The 17161-nt window shown below is 37.8% G+C and overlaps 1 protein-coding gene across 1 annotated transcript in view; it reads left to right on the top strand.

The window, feature by feature from the left end:
• Positions 1–17161, top strand: part of ITGA1 (integrin subunit alpha 1) — a 68977-nt gene that overhangs the window by 48331 nt on the left and 3485 nt on the right. The window contains 15 exon segments of the mRNA XM_079330398.1: positions 1614–1925; positions 2316–2446; positions 4329–4492; positions 4689–4825; positions 5746–5856; positions 6402–6487; positions 6718–6853; positions 7868–7948; positions 9660–9736; positions 10411–10500; positions 11508–11610; positions 13305–13418; positions 14963–15067; positions 16165–16269; positions 16856–16948. Coding sequence (XP_079186524.1) covers positions 1614–1925; positions 2316–2446; positions 4329–4492; positions 4689–4825; positions 5746–5856; positions 6402–6487; positions 6718–6853; positions 7868–7948; positions 9660–9736; positions 10411–10500; positions 11508–11610; positions 13305–13418; positions 14963–15067; positions 16165–16269; positions 16856–16948 — 1845 coding nt within the window.

Below are 17161 nucleotides of genomic sequence, written 5' to 3'. Positions count from 1 at the left end.
CCTCCCTTCCCTTCCCTGGAAACTTCCCTTCCCTTCCCTTCCCTTCCCTTCCAATTCCCCTTCCCTTCCCTTCCCTTCCCTTCCTCCTTCCCTTCCCGTCCCTTGCCCTTCCCTTCCCTTCCCGTCCCTTCCCTTCCCTTCCCCTTCCCTTTCCCTTCCCTTCCCTTCCCTTCCCTTCCCTTCCCTTCCCTTCCCTTCCCCTTCCCTTACCCTCCCCTTCCCTTCCCTTCCCCTTCCCTTCCCTTCCCTTCCCCTTCCCTTCCCTTCCCTTCCCTTCCCTTCCCTTCCCTTCCTTTCCCTCCCTTCCCCTTCCCTTCCCCTTCCCTTCCCTGAAACTTCCCTTCCCTGAAACTTCCCTTCCCTGAAACTTCCCTTCCCTTCCTTCCCTGAAACTGTCCCTTCCCTGAACTTCCCTTCCCTTCCCCTTCCCTTCCCTTCCCTTCCCTGAACTTCCCTTCCCTGAAACTTCCCTTCCCTTCCCTTCCCTGAAACTTCCCTTCCCTTCCCCTTCCCTGAAACTTCCTTCCCTGAAACTTCCCTTCCCTTCCCTTACTCCCTTCCCTGCCCTTCCTTCCCGTCCCTTCCCTTCCCTTCCCTTCCCTCCCTTCCCTTCCCTTCCCTTCCCTTCCCTTCCCTTCCCTTCCCTTCCCTTCCCTTCCCTTCCCTTCCCTTCCTTCCCTTCCCTTCCCTTCCCTTCCCTTCCCTTCCTTCCCTTCCCTTCCCTTCCCTTCCCTTCCTTCCCTTCCCTTCCCTTCCCTTCCCTTCCCTTCCCTTCCCTTCCCTTCCCTTCCCTTCCCTTCCCTTCCCTTCCCTTCCCTTCCCTTCTTCATGTACTGTTATAACATTTAAAACTATGTCTTAGCAATGATGATTTCCTAAAATCCTATTTCAAGAAAAGAGCCTAGAGAGACTGGATATTTTTTAAAAGGAATTCTTACAGTCTCTACATGCATGTTGCCAACAACAAATTGCTGGTGAATAGGATTGGTGAGAAAACAAGTATTCCATGTCCTCCAGTAGCATGGGGTTTGAAATCTGTTTATTCCTGTGCATAGTGTTATCCAGCTCCAAATAAAGGAGATGCTTGCTACTGCTTATTTATTAGACAGAACTAATGGGAAAGACTGATTGCATGCCCTAGTGTCTATGTATTTTTGGTCCAGAATACACACTGAATCAGGGTATATATGTTAGGCCACAGTGTTTGTGTCTACTGGGGGCAAAATTCAGTCTGTAAAAGAAATGCTATCTTTTGTTCTGGAATAACAGTATTGCCATCTGTGTTTCATTAGAAACTTGGCTAACTTCTCAGATTAAGAGAATGCCTTTAGAAAAACTCTTTACACTGCCTAAAGAACTAAGTGATTTACTTATAATAGCATCCAAATATTGTTAGGATACTTGCTTTCCTTTGAACCTCTAATTTGAGAAATATGCAGAAGCATTTAGAGGCAGAAAGGAGAAAGAATGTTATTGCCACACGCTGCTCAAAAAGAGCATTTGAATTATAGTTTTAGGATCACAGTTTCTACAGTGCATGTAATCACTAGGAATAGTTTGTAATTTTTCTGTTTAATTCATCCATTTGTCTTCCGGACAGGACCTCTTAAAAGCCTGCATTGCTGAAATGTTGGTGGAAATTCACAAACTCTAAATCTGTTCTTCCGCAGACAAAGTTCGAATATCAGATGAGTCTTGAACCCATAAAGCAAGCGTGCTGCTCAGCATTAAAACAGGACACCTGCAAAGTTCTTAAGAACGAGCCCTGCGGTGCCCGCTTCGGGACCGCGATCGCTGCGGTGAAGGACCTCAACCTGGACGGGTACAACGACATCGTGATCGGCTCCCCCTTGGAGGACGACCACCGCGGGGCTGTCTACATTTATCATGGCCGTGGCAAAGCAATCAGTAAGAAATATTCACAGGTAGGAAGTAAAACTCCGCAGGTTGCCCGCTGCTCTAATGTATGTGATGTTTATGAACCTGTCTTCCCAACATAGGATGAGATTCTGACTTGCTGTATACTTCAAAACTCATACTGATTTAACTGAATCTGAGTCTCAATATTGTTAAAGAATATACTCACATGCTTTTATTAGAAGCCTTCTGACTACTCTGAACAGCCAGAAAAGCACACATTTTGCAATCTGAAAATTTATAGTGTGTTCATCACCATGGTAACTGTTTTAGGAGTATTGTAATGAAAATTTAATATTGTTAAAGAGCCTAAACCTCATCTCACTGCGTCAAATGCATCTTGACTGTTATAAAACCCTTCAAAGAGCACTGCATTAACCTCTTTACACATTTCACAGCGTATTGCATCAGGTGGAGACGGGGAAAAAGTGAAATTTTTTGGCCAGTCTGTGCACGGAGAAATGGATTTAAACGATGACGGGCTGATCGATGTCACCATCGGAGGCCTTGGTGGGGCTGCCCTCTTCTGGTACGGAGACTCACAGCAACTGTCAGGACACAAAACTTCTGCTTGAATGACAGTGTAACTTGCATTCATGACTGTTTGGACTTCGTAAGGTTATGATTTCATCTCGTGTTTTGACACTGACTGCAAATACCTGTCTTTTCACATCTCTCTGGAGGAATGGGCATAAAACTTAATGTATACCCTTATAAATACAGGAATGTTTTAGAAATCTTGGTAGGATAGAATGAAGACCACCTTCAAAAGAGAAACTGATTCCACTTGTGGCACTAAGATAAACAGGAAAAAAACCTAAATTTCTCTCTTTTTCACAGTATATTGCATATTATTTTATTAACAATATCAAGAACAGGTTCAAATGGAAAGGGGCTACTAAGAAAACAGATTTTATTTCTTAATAGGAAAACTGCAGTTTGATTCCCTACAGAAAATCTGTAAAATCAAACTAACCCTTCTGCTTAACAGTCAATTACTTTTCTTTTTATATAAGAGTTTGATTCAGATCTAGTAGTGAGCAATATGATTTTTAACAGAAAAGACAAATGAACAATGTGACATTAAATCCCTCATTTTTAAAGCACAACTGAAACTATTTCTGTCTCTGCTAAGGAAATTGCAAACCCAGCTCCTTGCTTTCCCTGTTCTGCTGTTCACCTAACTCACCTGGTAGGTGATCAAGTTTGTCAAGACTTGCTACCATCCTCAAGGTCCCAGATTCTTCTGAACTTCACCTGGTAGTTTATTTCTAAATGTTCCATGTGTAAACATGGTGTGATGCCCTTCATTGCATTGTTGAGACCACAATTTTGAAGAAAGTTACTTTGCCAGCTGCATTTCTTGCTGGTTTTGTACTTTGACATGCTGCCTCGCATGGCCAGAAGGGGACAGAATCAGACTAAGGGATGAGACAGGAATGCATTGCAGGGGCAAAGGACATTTAAAATTAAACAAACTGGGGGCGAATATTAGCCTGTTTGTCTACTCACAGCCTAAGAGATGGCTTGCTATCCTCCACCTTATGTATAATATTATGTTTATCTGTGATACTTTCAGTGTTAGATCTGGGCCTTCAGTCTCTTTAAAAATGGATCTGGCTCTACAGAATTGCTTAAATGCTTTTGGAAATATTTCATCTGGTATATTTTCTGAAACAAGTGCAGCACTGTGGAGAAATCTGTGACTTTCCTCATTAATTTCTCTTACTGGTACTAGGTATAGGATATATAGTTAATTGCTCTTCTAGACCATCATGTTGCTCTTATCCCCAGTTCTTCAGGGGCTTTCCCTCCTGAGTGACAGTTGAGCTTTAAAAAATGCTCTAGTGCTTTATAGGTTTTGGCTGCTGCAAGCATTACTTTGCCTCCTCTTTTTGTTGCTCACTTTTTGGTTTTCTGTTTGATGGATTCTCTCTGTGTAGCAGTTAACAGGCATGCAGTAATCTGCCTAAACGGAGAAAGGCAAATGCAGACTGAAAATGTGCTAGAAAAAAATCTGCCAGTTGCTTTTACAGCATCACACAGCCAAGACAGAAAACATGAAATAATAGATGGCCTCTTAATTGGCACAGCATGGCCAACGCTGTGTCTGCTACTGCACTGCAGCATGGTGCCATCAACATGTACCACAGGAATCTCACTGCAATTGTGGATTTTATGCTCCTGTTATTTTCCAAAGAACATCAAGGAATTTTTTCTTTTTAGCTGTAAGCTTTCTGACAGTTGGACTCAAATAATCTTAAAGTCTTTTCCAATCTAAACGATTGCATGGATCTGTGATTCTATGTCTGTATCTGAATGCTGAATGTTGCATATTTTGTAAGTTCATTCTTAACTTTATAAAAGTTGTTGCTCTTTTTTCCAAGCACTTTCTTTGTGTTTTTTTTAAGGTCTCGTGATGTGGCTGAAGTAAATGTTTCCATGCAATTTGTACCTAAAAGCATCAATATTCAACAACAAAATTGTCAGATAAATATAAGAAAAACAATATGCATAGATGCCACAATTTGTTTTAAGACCAGACTAAAGTCAAAAGAAGATGTATTTGAATCCAGTAAGTAGATAAACACTAAGCTATGGAAGCTTTAGGCTATAAAACTCCTTGCATGCATTTATTAATTTAAAAATGGAATTCACCTTTCTAAATTCAGTATTCAAAGTGCATCTAAAATATTTTGGGAAAAAAGAATGTGTAGAGGCAAAGTGCTTTGTGATACACTTAATAATATTGATCTCAATCTCCTTTGCAGGTCTGCAGTATTGGATTACCCTTGATGCACAAAGACAGATATCTCGAAGCTTGTTCACAGAAAGCCATGAGAGGAAAATGCAAAAAAATATAACTGTCAAAGGGTCAGAATGTACAAAACATAACTTCTACATGTTGGCAAGTAAATCATTTAAAGTATTTTTCTCATGTTGACACTAGAGTAACCCAAGTATGTATTCCATTAATTGCAAATTGGACAAAAAAACACATCTGTGTTCTGAATTAATCTTAAGAAGTGCACATAAAATTTGCTTAAAACTTTGAGTTATTTATTTACACATGTATTAACAATTTATTTAAATGTACAATCTTTTTAGCTATATCTCTGTGTCTTCCTAAGGAAAACCCTACCTCACTTGGTGGAACGAAGCAGCTGTCATGGCCAGCAGTTTAGGTGCACTCAAAACTCAGTAGGAGCATATGAGAGAATATCAGTTTGCATATTGGTGCCATTCCTCCTAATAAAATATAGCAAATAAACTCTTAGGTTTGGAATAGAGAGTATTTATTCACTGCAGAACAGTAGCATGATGAGCAGCTGTGAGTATGGATTTGCCCAGATTGTAGCTGATGTGTGGAGTGAATGGAGTTGCATACAATAAGCTGCCCACATTTAAAATGTTTAGTGACTTCACAGTTGTATCTTAATGGTAAATGGTACCCATAATTTTCTTCACCAAACAGCAGGCCCAAGTGATTTCACAAAAGGTGATACTGCTGATGCTTATCTTACTGATCCTTTGAGCACAAGTACAAGAGAAAAGTCTGTGAGTCAACAGTTGAAATATTCTTTAATGAAACTGTGGGACATGCGCAAGGCTATGTGAAATTTTGTGAAAAGATACACAAAAACCTTAGTAAATATTTATAAGGAAGGCCTGGCACATTGAATGTTTCATCATCAACTGCAAGCATTCTAGCAAGAATGGCAACAGTGACAGAAATATATTTTACCTCAGCACTTTTGGGGTTTTTTAACCTCCTTAGATACTAAAGTGAATTTCAATAACAGCAGTTTTGTTTTCATTGTGTTCTAGGATAAACCTGATTTTCAGGATTCCATAAAGGTTTTGCTGGAATTCAATTTTTCTGATCCAGAGAGTGGACCTGTTCTTGATAGCAACTTGCCAAATTCAATAGCAGAATATGTAAGTCAGAAAGATTCTGTATCAATAACTAGTATATTTAAGGTAAAAATCATAGTCCACACAAGAGCTGAAACTATTGCCACAGATTGGCTAGAGAGTGGGAGTCACTGAGCCTGTCCAGGAGCTTTTTCTTCCAAATGAGTATTCAAGAATGAAAAGCTTCCTCCAATGTGCTTGTGAACCATTCTGGGGTTTCAAAGCTGTCCAAAGCTGACTGAAGATAGAAGAATTGCCAACAATTTTATTGTCAAGTTTTAGGTAGATGGAGCAGAGGAGTCTTATCCTTTTATCTTGGTGACTAACATTGTTCATACTTCTGTTAGTGCCTCTTTTCAGAATCTAGGCAAATCATTAAGATGGGAGTGATGAGAAAGCTTATGTTTTACCCATGCACTTTACACAATACTGGCATGCTCAACTGGTTAATATTAGGGAGGATTTCTTTAATTACTAAACAGAAGGTCTTACATAAAATTAGATAATGCATTAAAATGCAAGTATTTGATAATGTAATAAAATTAGGAATAAACATATTATTTTTGCAGATTCCTTTTACAAAAGATTGTGGAGCCAAAAATAAATGCATTTCAGATCTTGTTCTGATTGTAAAAGCAAGCATAGCTGGAGACAGGTAACTACACTGGGTTTAATGTACTGCTTGATATCTATAAAAAGTTTATATTATAAAAAGATAATAATATAAGATTATAATTCTAATCACAGAATTGTAAATTCTGCCGGGGCTTCCTTTCTAATTCAGAAATTCTAATTAAGGTAGTCTGGAGACTGAAAGAAGTTTCTCTTTATGTTAAAAACAGATTCAATAGTTAAGATGTCCAACATTCTTACTTTATTTTACAGCTCTTCTCCATTCATTGTAAAGTCACGCAATGATAAGTTCACCATCCAGCTCTCTGTAAGGAACAAAAAAGACAGTGCCTATAACACCAGAGTTTTGGTTCAATATTCTCCAAATATTATTTTTGCTGGCATTGAGGTAGGATTTTTTTTTCACATTATCACAATTATCATAACATACAATGCTAGAGAGATACGAGGAAGCCTTTTTATTAAACCTTATTTTGACTGCTTGGGCATCATTTCAGTTGTTTGAAAGAGATTTCCCAGGGCTGCTGTTCTTGCTTATGCCTCTGAAGGAGTGTATTTATTTGGACATGTGTGGACTCTTGCCTAGCCTTATCCATAAAATACAGATGCAAATTTCTGTGGCAAATTTCACAATTTCTACAATTTCACTAAGAAAAATTGCCTTCTTCTTAGACAAACTTCAGCATTATGAATCATCTGTACACCTACATCTGTACAGCCAGAAATGCCTTTTTCTTTATCAGTAGAACTCCTGAGACTCTAGAATTTTCCTTTTGCACATGTATAAGAAAAGCACTGTCATGGTAGAATAGGGCATATCAGTGCTTGTGTCTACCCTACCTCAGGCAGCATTTCCAAAAGTGGCTCTTTTCCTTCCTGTCTCAGCAGATATGATATGAATACACCTCAGATGGGAAGCATTTAGAGCAGTTTCTTTCCTGTCAGCAGTCCTGATGCTGCACATTAGGAGTCAGGGTTCCATAGCACTGTCTCTGATCCTGTTGCAATAATTGATGGAGTATGAATGTGACTTTTATTGCTACATTAGGAAGACAGTTGCAAAATTTGAAAACTGTGTAATTATAGATATGTTGATTAGGGGTTGATAGACCCCATGACTAATTTGCATAATATCTGGTAGGCATATAATTGTGAATGTTCCAAACACTGTCATTGGAAAGGCATAATGGCAAGTAATTGGTATAAATGTCCATAGGTGAAAATTGTCTTGCAGAATTTGTGCCTTCATATTTTTGTTCTAGTTCAACTAAAGCTTTGATTCTTGCAATATATGGACAGTGAAAAGGGACAGTGGTACATGTGTTCAGCATGTCTGTGATGCTGTCAGAATTTAAAAGGAATTTGCACAAGGCTATGTTTTCACTGTCTTTTTTCCCTTCAGGATATACAGAAAGATAGCTGTGAATCTAATCACAACATTACCTGTAAAGTGGGATATCCATTTCTAAAACCTGCAGAAGAGGTAAATAGTCCCCCTGCATGCAAGTTCTCCTTGCCCTGTGTTGTTCTAAGGGCAGGGCAGTCCATATCACCTCTGAAGTTCTTTTGTGTTCATCCCAAAAACACTCAATGAATGTTTCCCAAGCTGTCCTTGGCATCAGCTGCACAGAGCCAGGTATTCAGTACCTGGGCAGTCAGGTGTGGTAGTGAGGGTGTAATGGATGCACATTGCCATCCTTGACCCTGTCAGAAGGCAAGTGGCTCACCTGGCCAGAAGTGTCTGTCTCCAGGCTTTCCACATCCTGAAGCCTATTTTATTTTGCCTAGTTATTTTGTATATAAAATATAGTCCCTTGGTTGAAGACAGAATAAGGTGCTGTGTGGAAGTGCTAGCCCAGATCTGCCAAAGTCAGGCACCAAGACCTGACCTGTGCTCAGTGGGGAATGAGAGGCATTTCCAGCAAGCAGTCCACTTAAAATCAAACTCCATCTTGAACAGTTCCAGTAATGTCTGTATCTCTTGTTGGAATGGAGAGGGAGCTTTGCTTAAATTAAGGCTTTAAAAAGCCATACTTAGATTTTGATCTTGAACTGGAAAATATCAGTTTGCATGCAAATAAGACAATCTTTCCCAGCAGTTTTTTGTTTGCTACTCTGTCAAGCACTGGGAGAATCATGAGAGATTTCTTCTTACACTGCCTCCCACACAAATGTTCCAGCTTGTGTCTTGGACATGCAGGAATTAAGTCAGCTGTTACCTTCTTGAAGCCAAATAAGTGTATTGTCCAATGACTCTGCCTATGGTGTTCCATTCCCAGCTTTACTGGATTTTTCACTTTTCCTTTCATGCTTTGCTTGCTAGTTTGTCTGTAGCTATAAAGCCCTAAATTTAGAAATTTCACACTTTTCTTTGCCTTCAGAAATGAATTAATCTCTGATTCACTTATAAGCATCCCTAATATATTCCTTTCTACAGTTGCTTTTTGTTTTAAATATAAATATATGACAACTTTCTGTGGACCACTTTGTAATGGAAATTTGTATACATGAAAGATAAAAATCTGAGCTGAAAAATCCATACAGTAACAAATAAGAAAACTTTGGCTTCATATAAAGTTACCCTTAATTGTCAGGATATGAGGAAGAACATTTGGGACAGTGTTCCTAAATTTTGTGTAATTCCAAATTACAATAGATTTGCCCTGATTATAACAGTGAGGTTTTTTATATACCTAGTGGTCTCTCCTTTATTTACACTGTAAACATTTCTTTTTTGTATTTTTGAGATTCTACTATATATTAAGATATATTCCAGCAGACTTCTACAGGCAACTCATCTCCAGTGCAGTAGCCAAGCTTTGAAGCTTTTTTTCCCTCCTCATCAGAAGGAAAAAAATGTTTTGATAAGTTGCTTATGATTAAGAACTGTTGCTTTCAATTAAGAACTATTTAGTCATGTGTTTCTAATAGATTACATAATTTTTTTTTTCTTGAGGTGTGTGAAAATTTAAGGCTTCTGTTTAATAAGTGATAACTATTGGATTTCCTTCTTGGTTGAGGCAAACTCCAAATAGTAAATTCAATCAGATTCATAGAAAACTGGTAAAATATGAATATGAATTTTATCCCTAGATAAACACAAAATTTTTTACACTTTATTGTACATTATATCAATCCCTGTTAGGGTGGGCTTTTTTTTCCTTTCAAAATGTGTAATGTATTTCTCTACACAGATTTCCTTCAAAATATCATTCCAATTCAACGCATCCTATCTCCTGGAAAATGCTACTATTCATGTATATGCAACAAGGTTAGTTGCAGTCTTTGCCTTCTGATTTATTTCTTTTTTTAAAACTTCACAGTTTTGTGTTTCATAGTAAAACACAAGCGACTTCTGAACTCACAGGCAGTTAAATTTTCTGTAGAGCTGGCACCCTTACAGATGTATTCAGTCCACCAGTGGATTGAGTGGACTAAATAAATAGTTGATACTCTCTGCGGCCTTAGAATGACAATGAGTCATAATTTCTGGTTGTTTTACCTTCAGCAAAGGTTTATTCTCCTAGAGAATTACTGCATACTTAAGCATGAATCACAGTTAACAAAAAGCTTGGCCTTCAAAGACTAAACATTGGAGAAATTTTCCTTGATAGGGTAAAGGAATTAATTTGCCCTCAGTTTTCTGTCCCTGGAAAATCCAGGGATGGTGTGGCTTTTAAGTGATCTGTTTTCACTCAGTCACCTGCCATATATATTTTTAACAAAGATGTGTTTATGAGCTGGGGCTGGTGCAGGACATAAATTATTAGTTATTGTGAAAAATATTTTTAATTTTTTTTATGAGACAGTACTTAACTGAGAATTAGTAGTATGCTTTCACACCCAGAGCTGTAGGTATTTAATTTTCTAAGATCCCTTTCCACCCAGCAGTTGTGTTGTGTCTGCAGCAGTCTGATCTGAGTGACAAATGTTGTTTTATTTCAGTGACAGTGAAGAACCACCTGAGACCCTGAGTGACAACAGAGGACATGTTACAATTCCAGTAAAATATGAAGTGGGATTAATATTTGTAAGGTATTGACACTTCTCTGCACTTTACTTGCTAGCACAGTAAATTGCAGGTGTTCCAAGAACATAGTGTTGTTTTGATTTTGAAATGTGCACAGTATCTACAGGCAACAGCTTCAAAGCTCATCAAGTGGAAGCACAGGCTTCAGTGAAAAATTAAGTCATGAAATAATAGAGCAGTTACTTGATGAAATTCTATTTTATCTTTTTAAATTTGATCTGCAGTTTGCAAGTACAACAGCAGCTTTTGCTTGGCTCCTGTGCTTTGCTATATTCATTCAAAGGCATTTCAGGTACATAAGAAAGCAAATTCTTCCAGCTTCCTGATGGCCATGGATCTGTGTCACTATAATATTGCATGGTGTGGTGTTAGATTTCCATTGTCAAAAATTAGCCTTAATTTTAGGTTCTTGGGTGTATGGTTTCTTTTAAGTTCAGACTTATACTTTAATCTAGTGCTTTTTACTTTCAAAAACAGACAGAATTCACTTAGGTTCCATCCCTGAAAATTCGGTTTATTAATGTTAAATAACATTTTGTGGTGTGCAGGTGTAAATAATTAAGCCAAATTTATTTTGAATGCATTTCATGGTTCACATGCAGCCTTTGTTTGTTCCATAGGGAATAAGACTGAATTTGAAACATGCTGGCTGTGTTCTGTTTTTGCTTGATTCTGTCTTTTACAGGATCCTGCCTGTTTCACATGTCAATGCCCAGGATAAGGGACTGCACAATTAGAATAAAGACAGCCAAATCAGACCAAATTTGGGGAAAAATATTTCTTTTTTTCGTAGTTATAGCTACAAAAAGTTCTAAATGTACATGTTAAAAAGTGGGGCCTATTCAGAGAATAGAGCAGTTGAACTTCAGTGGATGCAGCTGTGCACTCTTAATTGCAAGACTAGTCCAACTAGAAATTAATGAAATAATGAAAATACCTATGTTATTAACTCCTAGGAGTTTTTATGAAGTTTGTGTGCTTACTTTTTTGTGTGTTTTTTTTTAACCCACAGTGTTTTCAAAGAGCACCATGTTATAATTGCAGCAAATGATACTGTCCCTACTGCTATTAACACAACAGAGCAGATCGGGGATGAAGTTACTCTACATTATAGGGTAAGAAACAATTAAGAATGTATGACATAGGTACTGGCTTAATTTTTTTTTCCATTTGGTTTGAATTATTTAAATTACAGGTGTGTAATATGTTAAACCCTCTACATGCATATTTTGTGCTTTAAACCTTTTTTTTCCTTCCTTTATTTGGAATACAGTGAGTTAGAATGTCCAACTCCTGCAGAGCAGTTCTGGGTTTTAGACCTTCTATCCTCAGCTGGGAAAAGAGAGTATGCCCTGGTAAATAAGAGCTTGGATTACCCCTGTTGCAGGTTACAACAGCCATTTCCAAAATCCAGTAAGGTTTATAATAGGCAAAATGCCATGTTCCAAGAATGTGGTCTTCCTAGATCAATGAATACTGCAAAGTAAAATCACGTGGGAAAGATATTTAATGGACTCTGCTCCTGTGAGATCCCTGCTGGAATGCTGCATCCAGCTCTAGAACTCCCAAAATAAGGACATGGACCTTCTGAAGTGGGTTCAGAGGAGGGCCTTAAAGATGATCACAGGGCTGGAGCACCACTCCTGTAGGACACTCTGGAACAGTCAGGGCTGTTCAACCTGAAGAAGAGGAGGCCCTGGGAGACCTCACTGGGGCCTTCCAGTACCTAATGGGAGGATTCAGGAGACCAGGAGAAACAGTTTTGACAAGGACATGTAATTATAGGACAAAGGGGAATGTCTTCTAACTGAAAGGGGGGTAGGTCTAGATTGGATATTATGTGGTGAGGCAGTGGAGAAGTTGAGGATGCCTCACCCCTGGAAATGCTCAAGGCCAGGTTTGAGCAACATCTTCTAGTGGAAGGATGGTGTCCCTATCCATGGCAAGGGCTTGGAACTTTAGATTATCTCTAAGGTCTTTTCCAACCTAAATTGGTCCATGATGCTGTGCTTCTGTGACTAAAAGTCCAAACTAAAGTTGCAGCAAAACTGAATTTAGTTATCTTGAGAGCATCCTGTTTCCCAGTGTCAAATCCAAAACTGAACAAAAGCATAAAAGCCTCTAAATCAACTTCCATCTGTAAAAATTGAAATATAGTAAAATTCTTGCTCTCACTAAACAGCAATGACAAAGGAGGTTTTTCCTATTATTTTAGGCCACTACAGTGCTTTACTCAGCTACCTTTTCTTTTTGTCTACTGCGGATATCTAAGACATTATTAATCTAATTTGCCAGTCATTGTTTTCTGAGTCAAAAAGCTGCTGGATTTCAGAGCATGCCATTTATGATCTTGTAAAGTAAAACTCATCTTTGCAAGCAGCTAATCACAAATAAGTACCCAGGAGAAAAAAGTTTAAAAGATTCTTGAGCATTTATTAAGTTTGGCCACTTCAGAGATGAATTCCCTTGCCAGCAATTCCTCCTAGGTAGTTACCCAATCCTCAGCCACAGCAGGACTTTCCAGAAAGAGCTGCTGCTTACAGATATGCCCTGTTGTCTACCCAAAGAAAACAGGGCAGAGGAACAGATGAGCACAAGAGCAATTACCTAAGAACACCAGAGGAGGCTCCAGCGGGAGCCATCACTGATACAGTGGCTTGTCTCCCTTATAAAGCACTTTTTGCATAACTAACAGTGGAAATTTAAAAATGAACAGAAGAAAATAAAAACACAGGAAAGGAAAAAACTCATAATCAAATACTAACAAAATGAGAAAAGTAATAGTCAAAATATTTTTCTTTTTTTATAGATTGAAAAAGGTGAACACTTTCCAATGCCAAACCTCACACTGCAGATCTTATTTCCCAATGTAACAGCTGCCAAAAACACTCTTCTCTACCTTACTGCATTGTCACATTCCCAGGTAAGATAGAAATTTCTATTTTTATTATCAATTTAAATTTGAAATTTATGTTGTAAGGAATTGAAAATTGCAAACATTTGGAATTATGCATTACTTTTAGTCCAAATAACAAGATCCTGTTGTTTTAAGAGTATGTACAGAGGTGCATAGGAAGACAGAAGGACAAATTTTCATAAAAGGAAACAAGCAGATTTAAAATGGTGTTGGACAATAGCTGCACTATAACAAGGCTAGTTTTTTATAGTGCAAATGCTGAGATGTCCAGACTCAGGTATGAGCCTCATACTCTCTGCTTTGTCAGCTGTGCTTATTGCAAGTGCTCAAATCCTGCAGTGTAGGTCTAGAGCCCAGCTTCCTGTCACTTCTCTTCTTTCTTTGCTGAAATTAACTTTGTGCATGTCTGCTCTCCAGCACTAGCAGTCCTCTGGCTTCTTCCTTCTCTGGGGCACTGAGACATCTTGAAGGGGATGGTAGGTTATGTGTTTCAAATGCTCTTCACTGCAGTCCTCATTTGAGATTTTCCATTTCACTCTTCCAGACAGGGAACACAATTCCAACAAATTTCATTATCCTAGATCTGTAGATATTACAGCTAGACCTATATCAATAACTACGTGGCTGAAAAACCCAGCTATCCCTAAGTGATGGCCTAAACCATATTTTTTTCTTTTATTCAGAGATATATACACATGCACTTCCCTGGTTATAATTTCACTTAGTTTTGCGGTGTTGCCCAACTGAAAAATAAACAAGAATATATGAATGAATATTCAAGGTTAATTTTAAAACAAAACAAATATCAAATGGACCAAAAAAAAACCCATATTTAGAATGCAAAAAAAAAAAAAAAGTTTTGTCTGTTCTTGATTTCCTTTCCCCATCATTGTCATTCCTATTCAATCATTCCATTCAATCATTCCAAACTCAGTAAATTTTGGTTTTTCTAAGAAAAATTTCATGTCCTGCTAGCTACACCCTACACCTAGTGACAGTAGAGTGCCAAAGTGCATTACAGAAGATCTGTAATCCTTTTCACACTATCAATGTGACCAAAGGATTTCCTAGCTACCTGTGGAGCAGGCACAGAGATCCAGCAGTGCTCCAGCATCTGCTCCCCTCCCTGGATATTGCAAGTGAGGATTCTGCATCCTGCACTTAACCTGCCTGTCTGCTTGCTAGGGCAGAACCTCTGTGGCTTCCCACATAAAAGCTGTTTAACTCATTTAATAGCTCTTGCTGGTTCACATAATGCTCATCTTGCAGGAAGCTCTTGCTTGCACAGTTGTTTAAGTAGCTGCATAGAGTTTAGATTAAATAATCTCATAAATATTTCATGTGCTGTTTAATAAAAATACTTCAATACATATACATCTTAATTTCCTATTCTCCACTCTTGCAAGATACTATTTTATTTTAGTGATAAGCAAACATTATAGTTGTTATTAAATATTAAATATTATTAATTTTGACTTGTTTCCAGATGATTTTTTGTAATAGAGTGCATATCCAGACAATAAGAACATTATTTCTATTTCTGCTTACAGAATGCCATCTGTCAAACTAGTTACCCTGTAGATCCCTTAAAGATTGGCACTGGGAAACCATTTGTGTTGTCAAAAATAAAAGAACCTACAAGGGATACAATTATGGTAAGTGTACTCATAGTATATATATTCACCACAGACATTAATCCAGATTTTGGATCTGAGTACTTCTGAAAAAGATGTATAAAAGCTGCTCTGATACTGTATAATTTGGAAAGTCACTTTCTGTTAATAGCTTAGAAAATCTTGTTTATGTCAACTAGAGTTTGGTTTTTATTTTGCTGCAAAACTCTATGTGGAGTTGAATTTAGATAGTTTGGGATTTCATTTAAAAAATATGTAAATAGCAATAGCAGATTTGACGGCTGAATTAATTGTTACCATCTTTGTTTCCATTGTAATTAATAAATAGTAATATTTTAAATGCTTCTTATCTCCTTTTCATTTTCTTTAGACATCCAGCAGAAAATACATTCAAATGCAATCTGCCAGATTTTCCATGCAACTGTAATTGATGATCCCTTTTGGGATTTTTTAGCCCTTCACACTTACATGAAAGAGTTACAAAGGGATTTTGCTGCTGTAGTTATATTAGCATGTCAGGGGGAAGGCATCCTCAGCACAGATGTACAAGTGGAGTTTCTGGTGCAAATGAAAGTGTGTCATGAGAAGAGTGTTTTGCCATGTTTATCATCATCTTTCACAGAGGTGACAAAGGTCTAGGCTAAGAGACTGTTTCTAACTTTGAGAGCATAATCCTGCTGTACTCACAGCTAGCAAGTGATACTAGGAAGTAAAGACACTTGAGTTCTCACTCACATATATTGCCCTGCTTGAGAGATTCAGGTGTCCCAAGATTTGAAAAACACTGCTGAAAAGCCATAGCTGTGTTGGTAGCAAAACACTTGCTTTTACAAGCCATGCCTCTCTTCAAAGTTCTGTGATGATTTTTGCTCCATAGCTGAAGCAACAGAGATTCCTCAGGGCTTGCCAGCCTGCAAAAACTGAGTCTATTCTACCACAGCATTAATATCTCAACCTGTTCTATGTACTGCAGTGTCATTTTTACTTAAGAAACTATGGAAATTAATACCAGTTGGTGTTACAGCAAGTGATCTGTGTCTAAAGTAGTTTATGTGTTTTTATTTTAATGATGTGCGAAGTCTCTTCCTATTTACCTCATGCTGGCCCCTTTTAAACAGGACTGTGATACATACAGCTGTGCCTCTATTAATTGTGCCCTGGTCCCCTCTGACATATATCACGTGAACGTTTCGTTGAGAGTATGGAAACCTACCATCATAAAAGTAAGTAAATCTTGTTTGTATTCAGAATACTTTCAGATCTGAGGAGCTTAAGCCAATATTTCTAATGTCTGTTAAAACTGTATCTTTAATTTTCTGTTTTACAATTTCCAAAAGTGTGTCACATGCATTTTCTTAACCATAAAGTATTTATAATGTAGCAGGAGTTTAAAACCATGGTAAGAAGACACCCCTTACTTACTTTGTATTGATGGTCCTTCTTTAATAGCTACTTATGCATCCACAAAGTCTAATGCAGCAGATATAAGAAGGAACACATATTTTTAAGTAAGTCTTAGTCAGTGAAGATTTCTCAACTCTAGAAAGGATTTTTTTATTTAAAAAAACAGGAGAGAGTAGTATTCCAGGATTAATTAATATTTGTTTGAAATCTCTTCAATCTGCCCTTTCAAAGAAGTATTGCAAGTGAAAATGTGTGTGCTGAAGGTGGCATACATGAGCAATTTCACTGAATTTCATGTTTTTCAGCATCCTCCAAAGCATTAAGTTTTTCTTCCACCCTTCTCATTGTTACAAAGCTTTCTACTAAAAATACCTGTGAACCACAGTAACTACTGTCTTCTTTCAGGCCAGTATTCACAGCTTAACCCTTGTTGTGAAAGCTTTGCTTAGGAGTGAGAACTCATCACTGATTTTGAGAAATGACCATCAAAAACTGGAGGTAAGAGCATGATAGTTGATGGATTTGTTTTTTTATAGAATTTGTTGTGCTGCGGAATCATTCATTTTCATCCATTACTAATGAACTGTTTGTTACCTTTAGTAATGCATTATCCTACTCTAAACAGATTTGATTTCATATTACAGTAGAAATGTCAGAATTAGTCAGAAAATAACACCAAAAGTCCAGTACCCACCAATGTACCTAGGTAAG

This window comes from Erithacus rubecula, assembly GCF_903797595.1.
Source record: "Erithacus rubecula genome assembly, chromosome: Z".
Taxonomy (NCBI): Eukaryota; Metazoa; Chordata; class Aves; order Passeriformes; family Muscicapidae; genus Erithacus; species Erithacus rubecula.
Note: the sequence above shows the minus strand (reverse complement) of the source record. Positions and strands in the feature narration are given on the sequence as shown.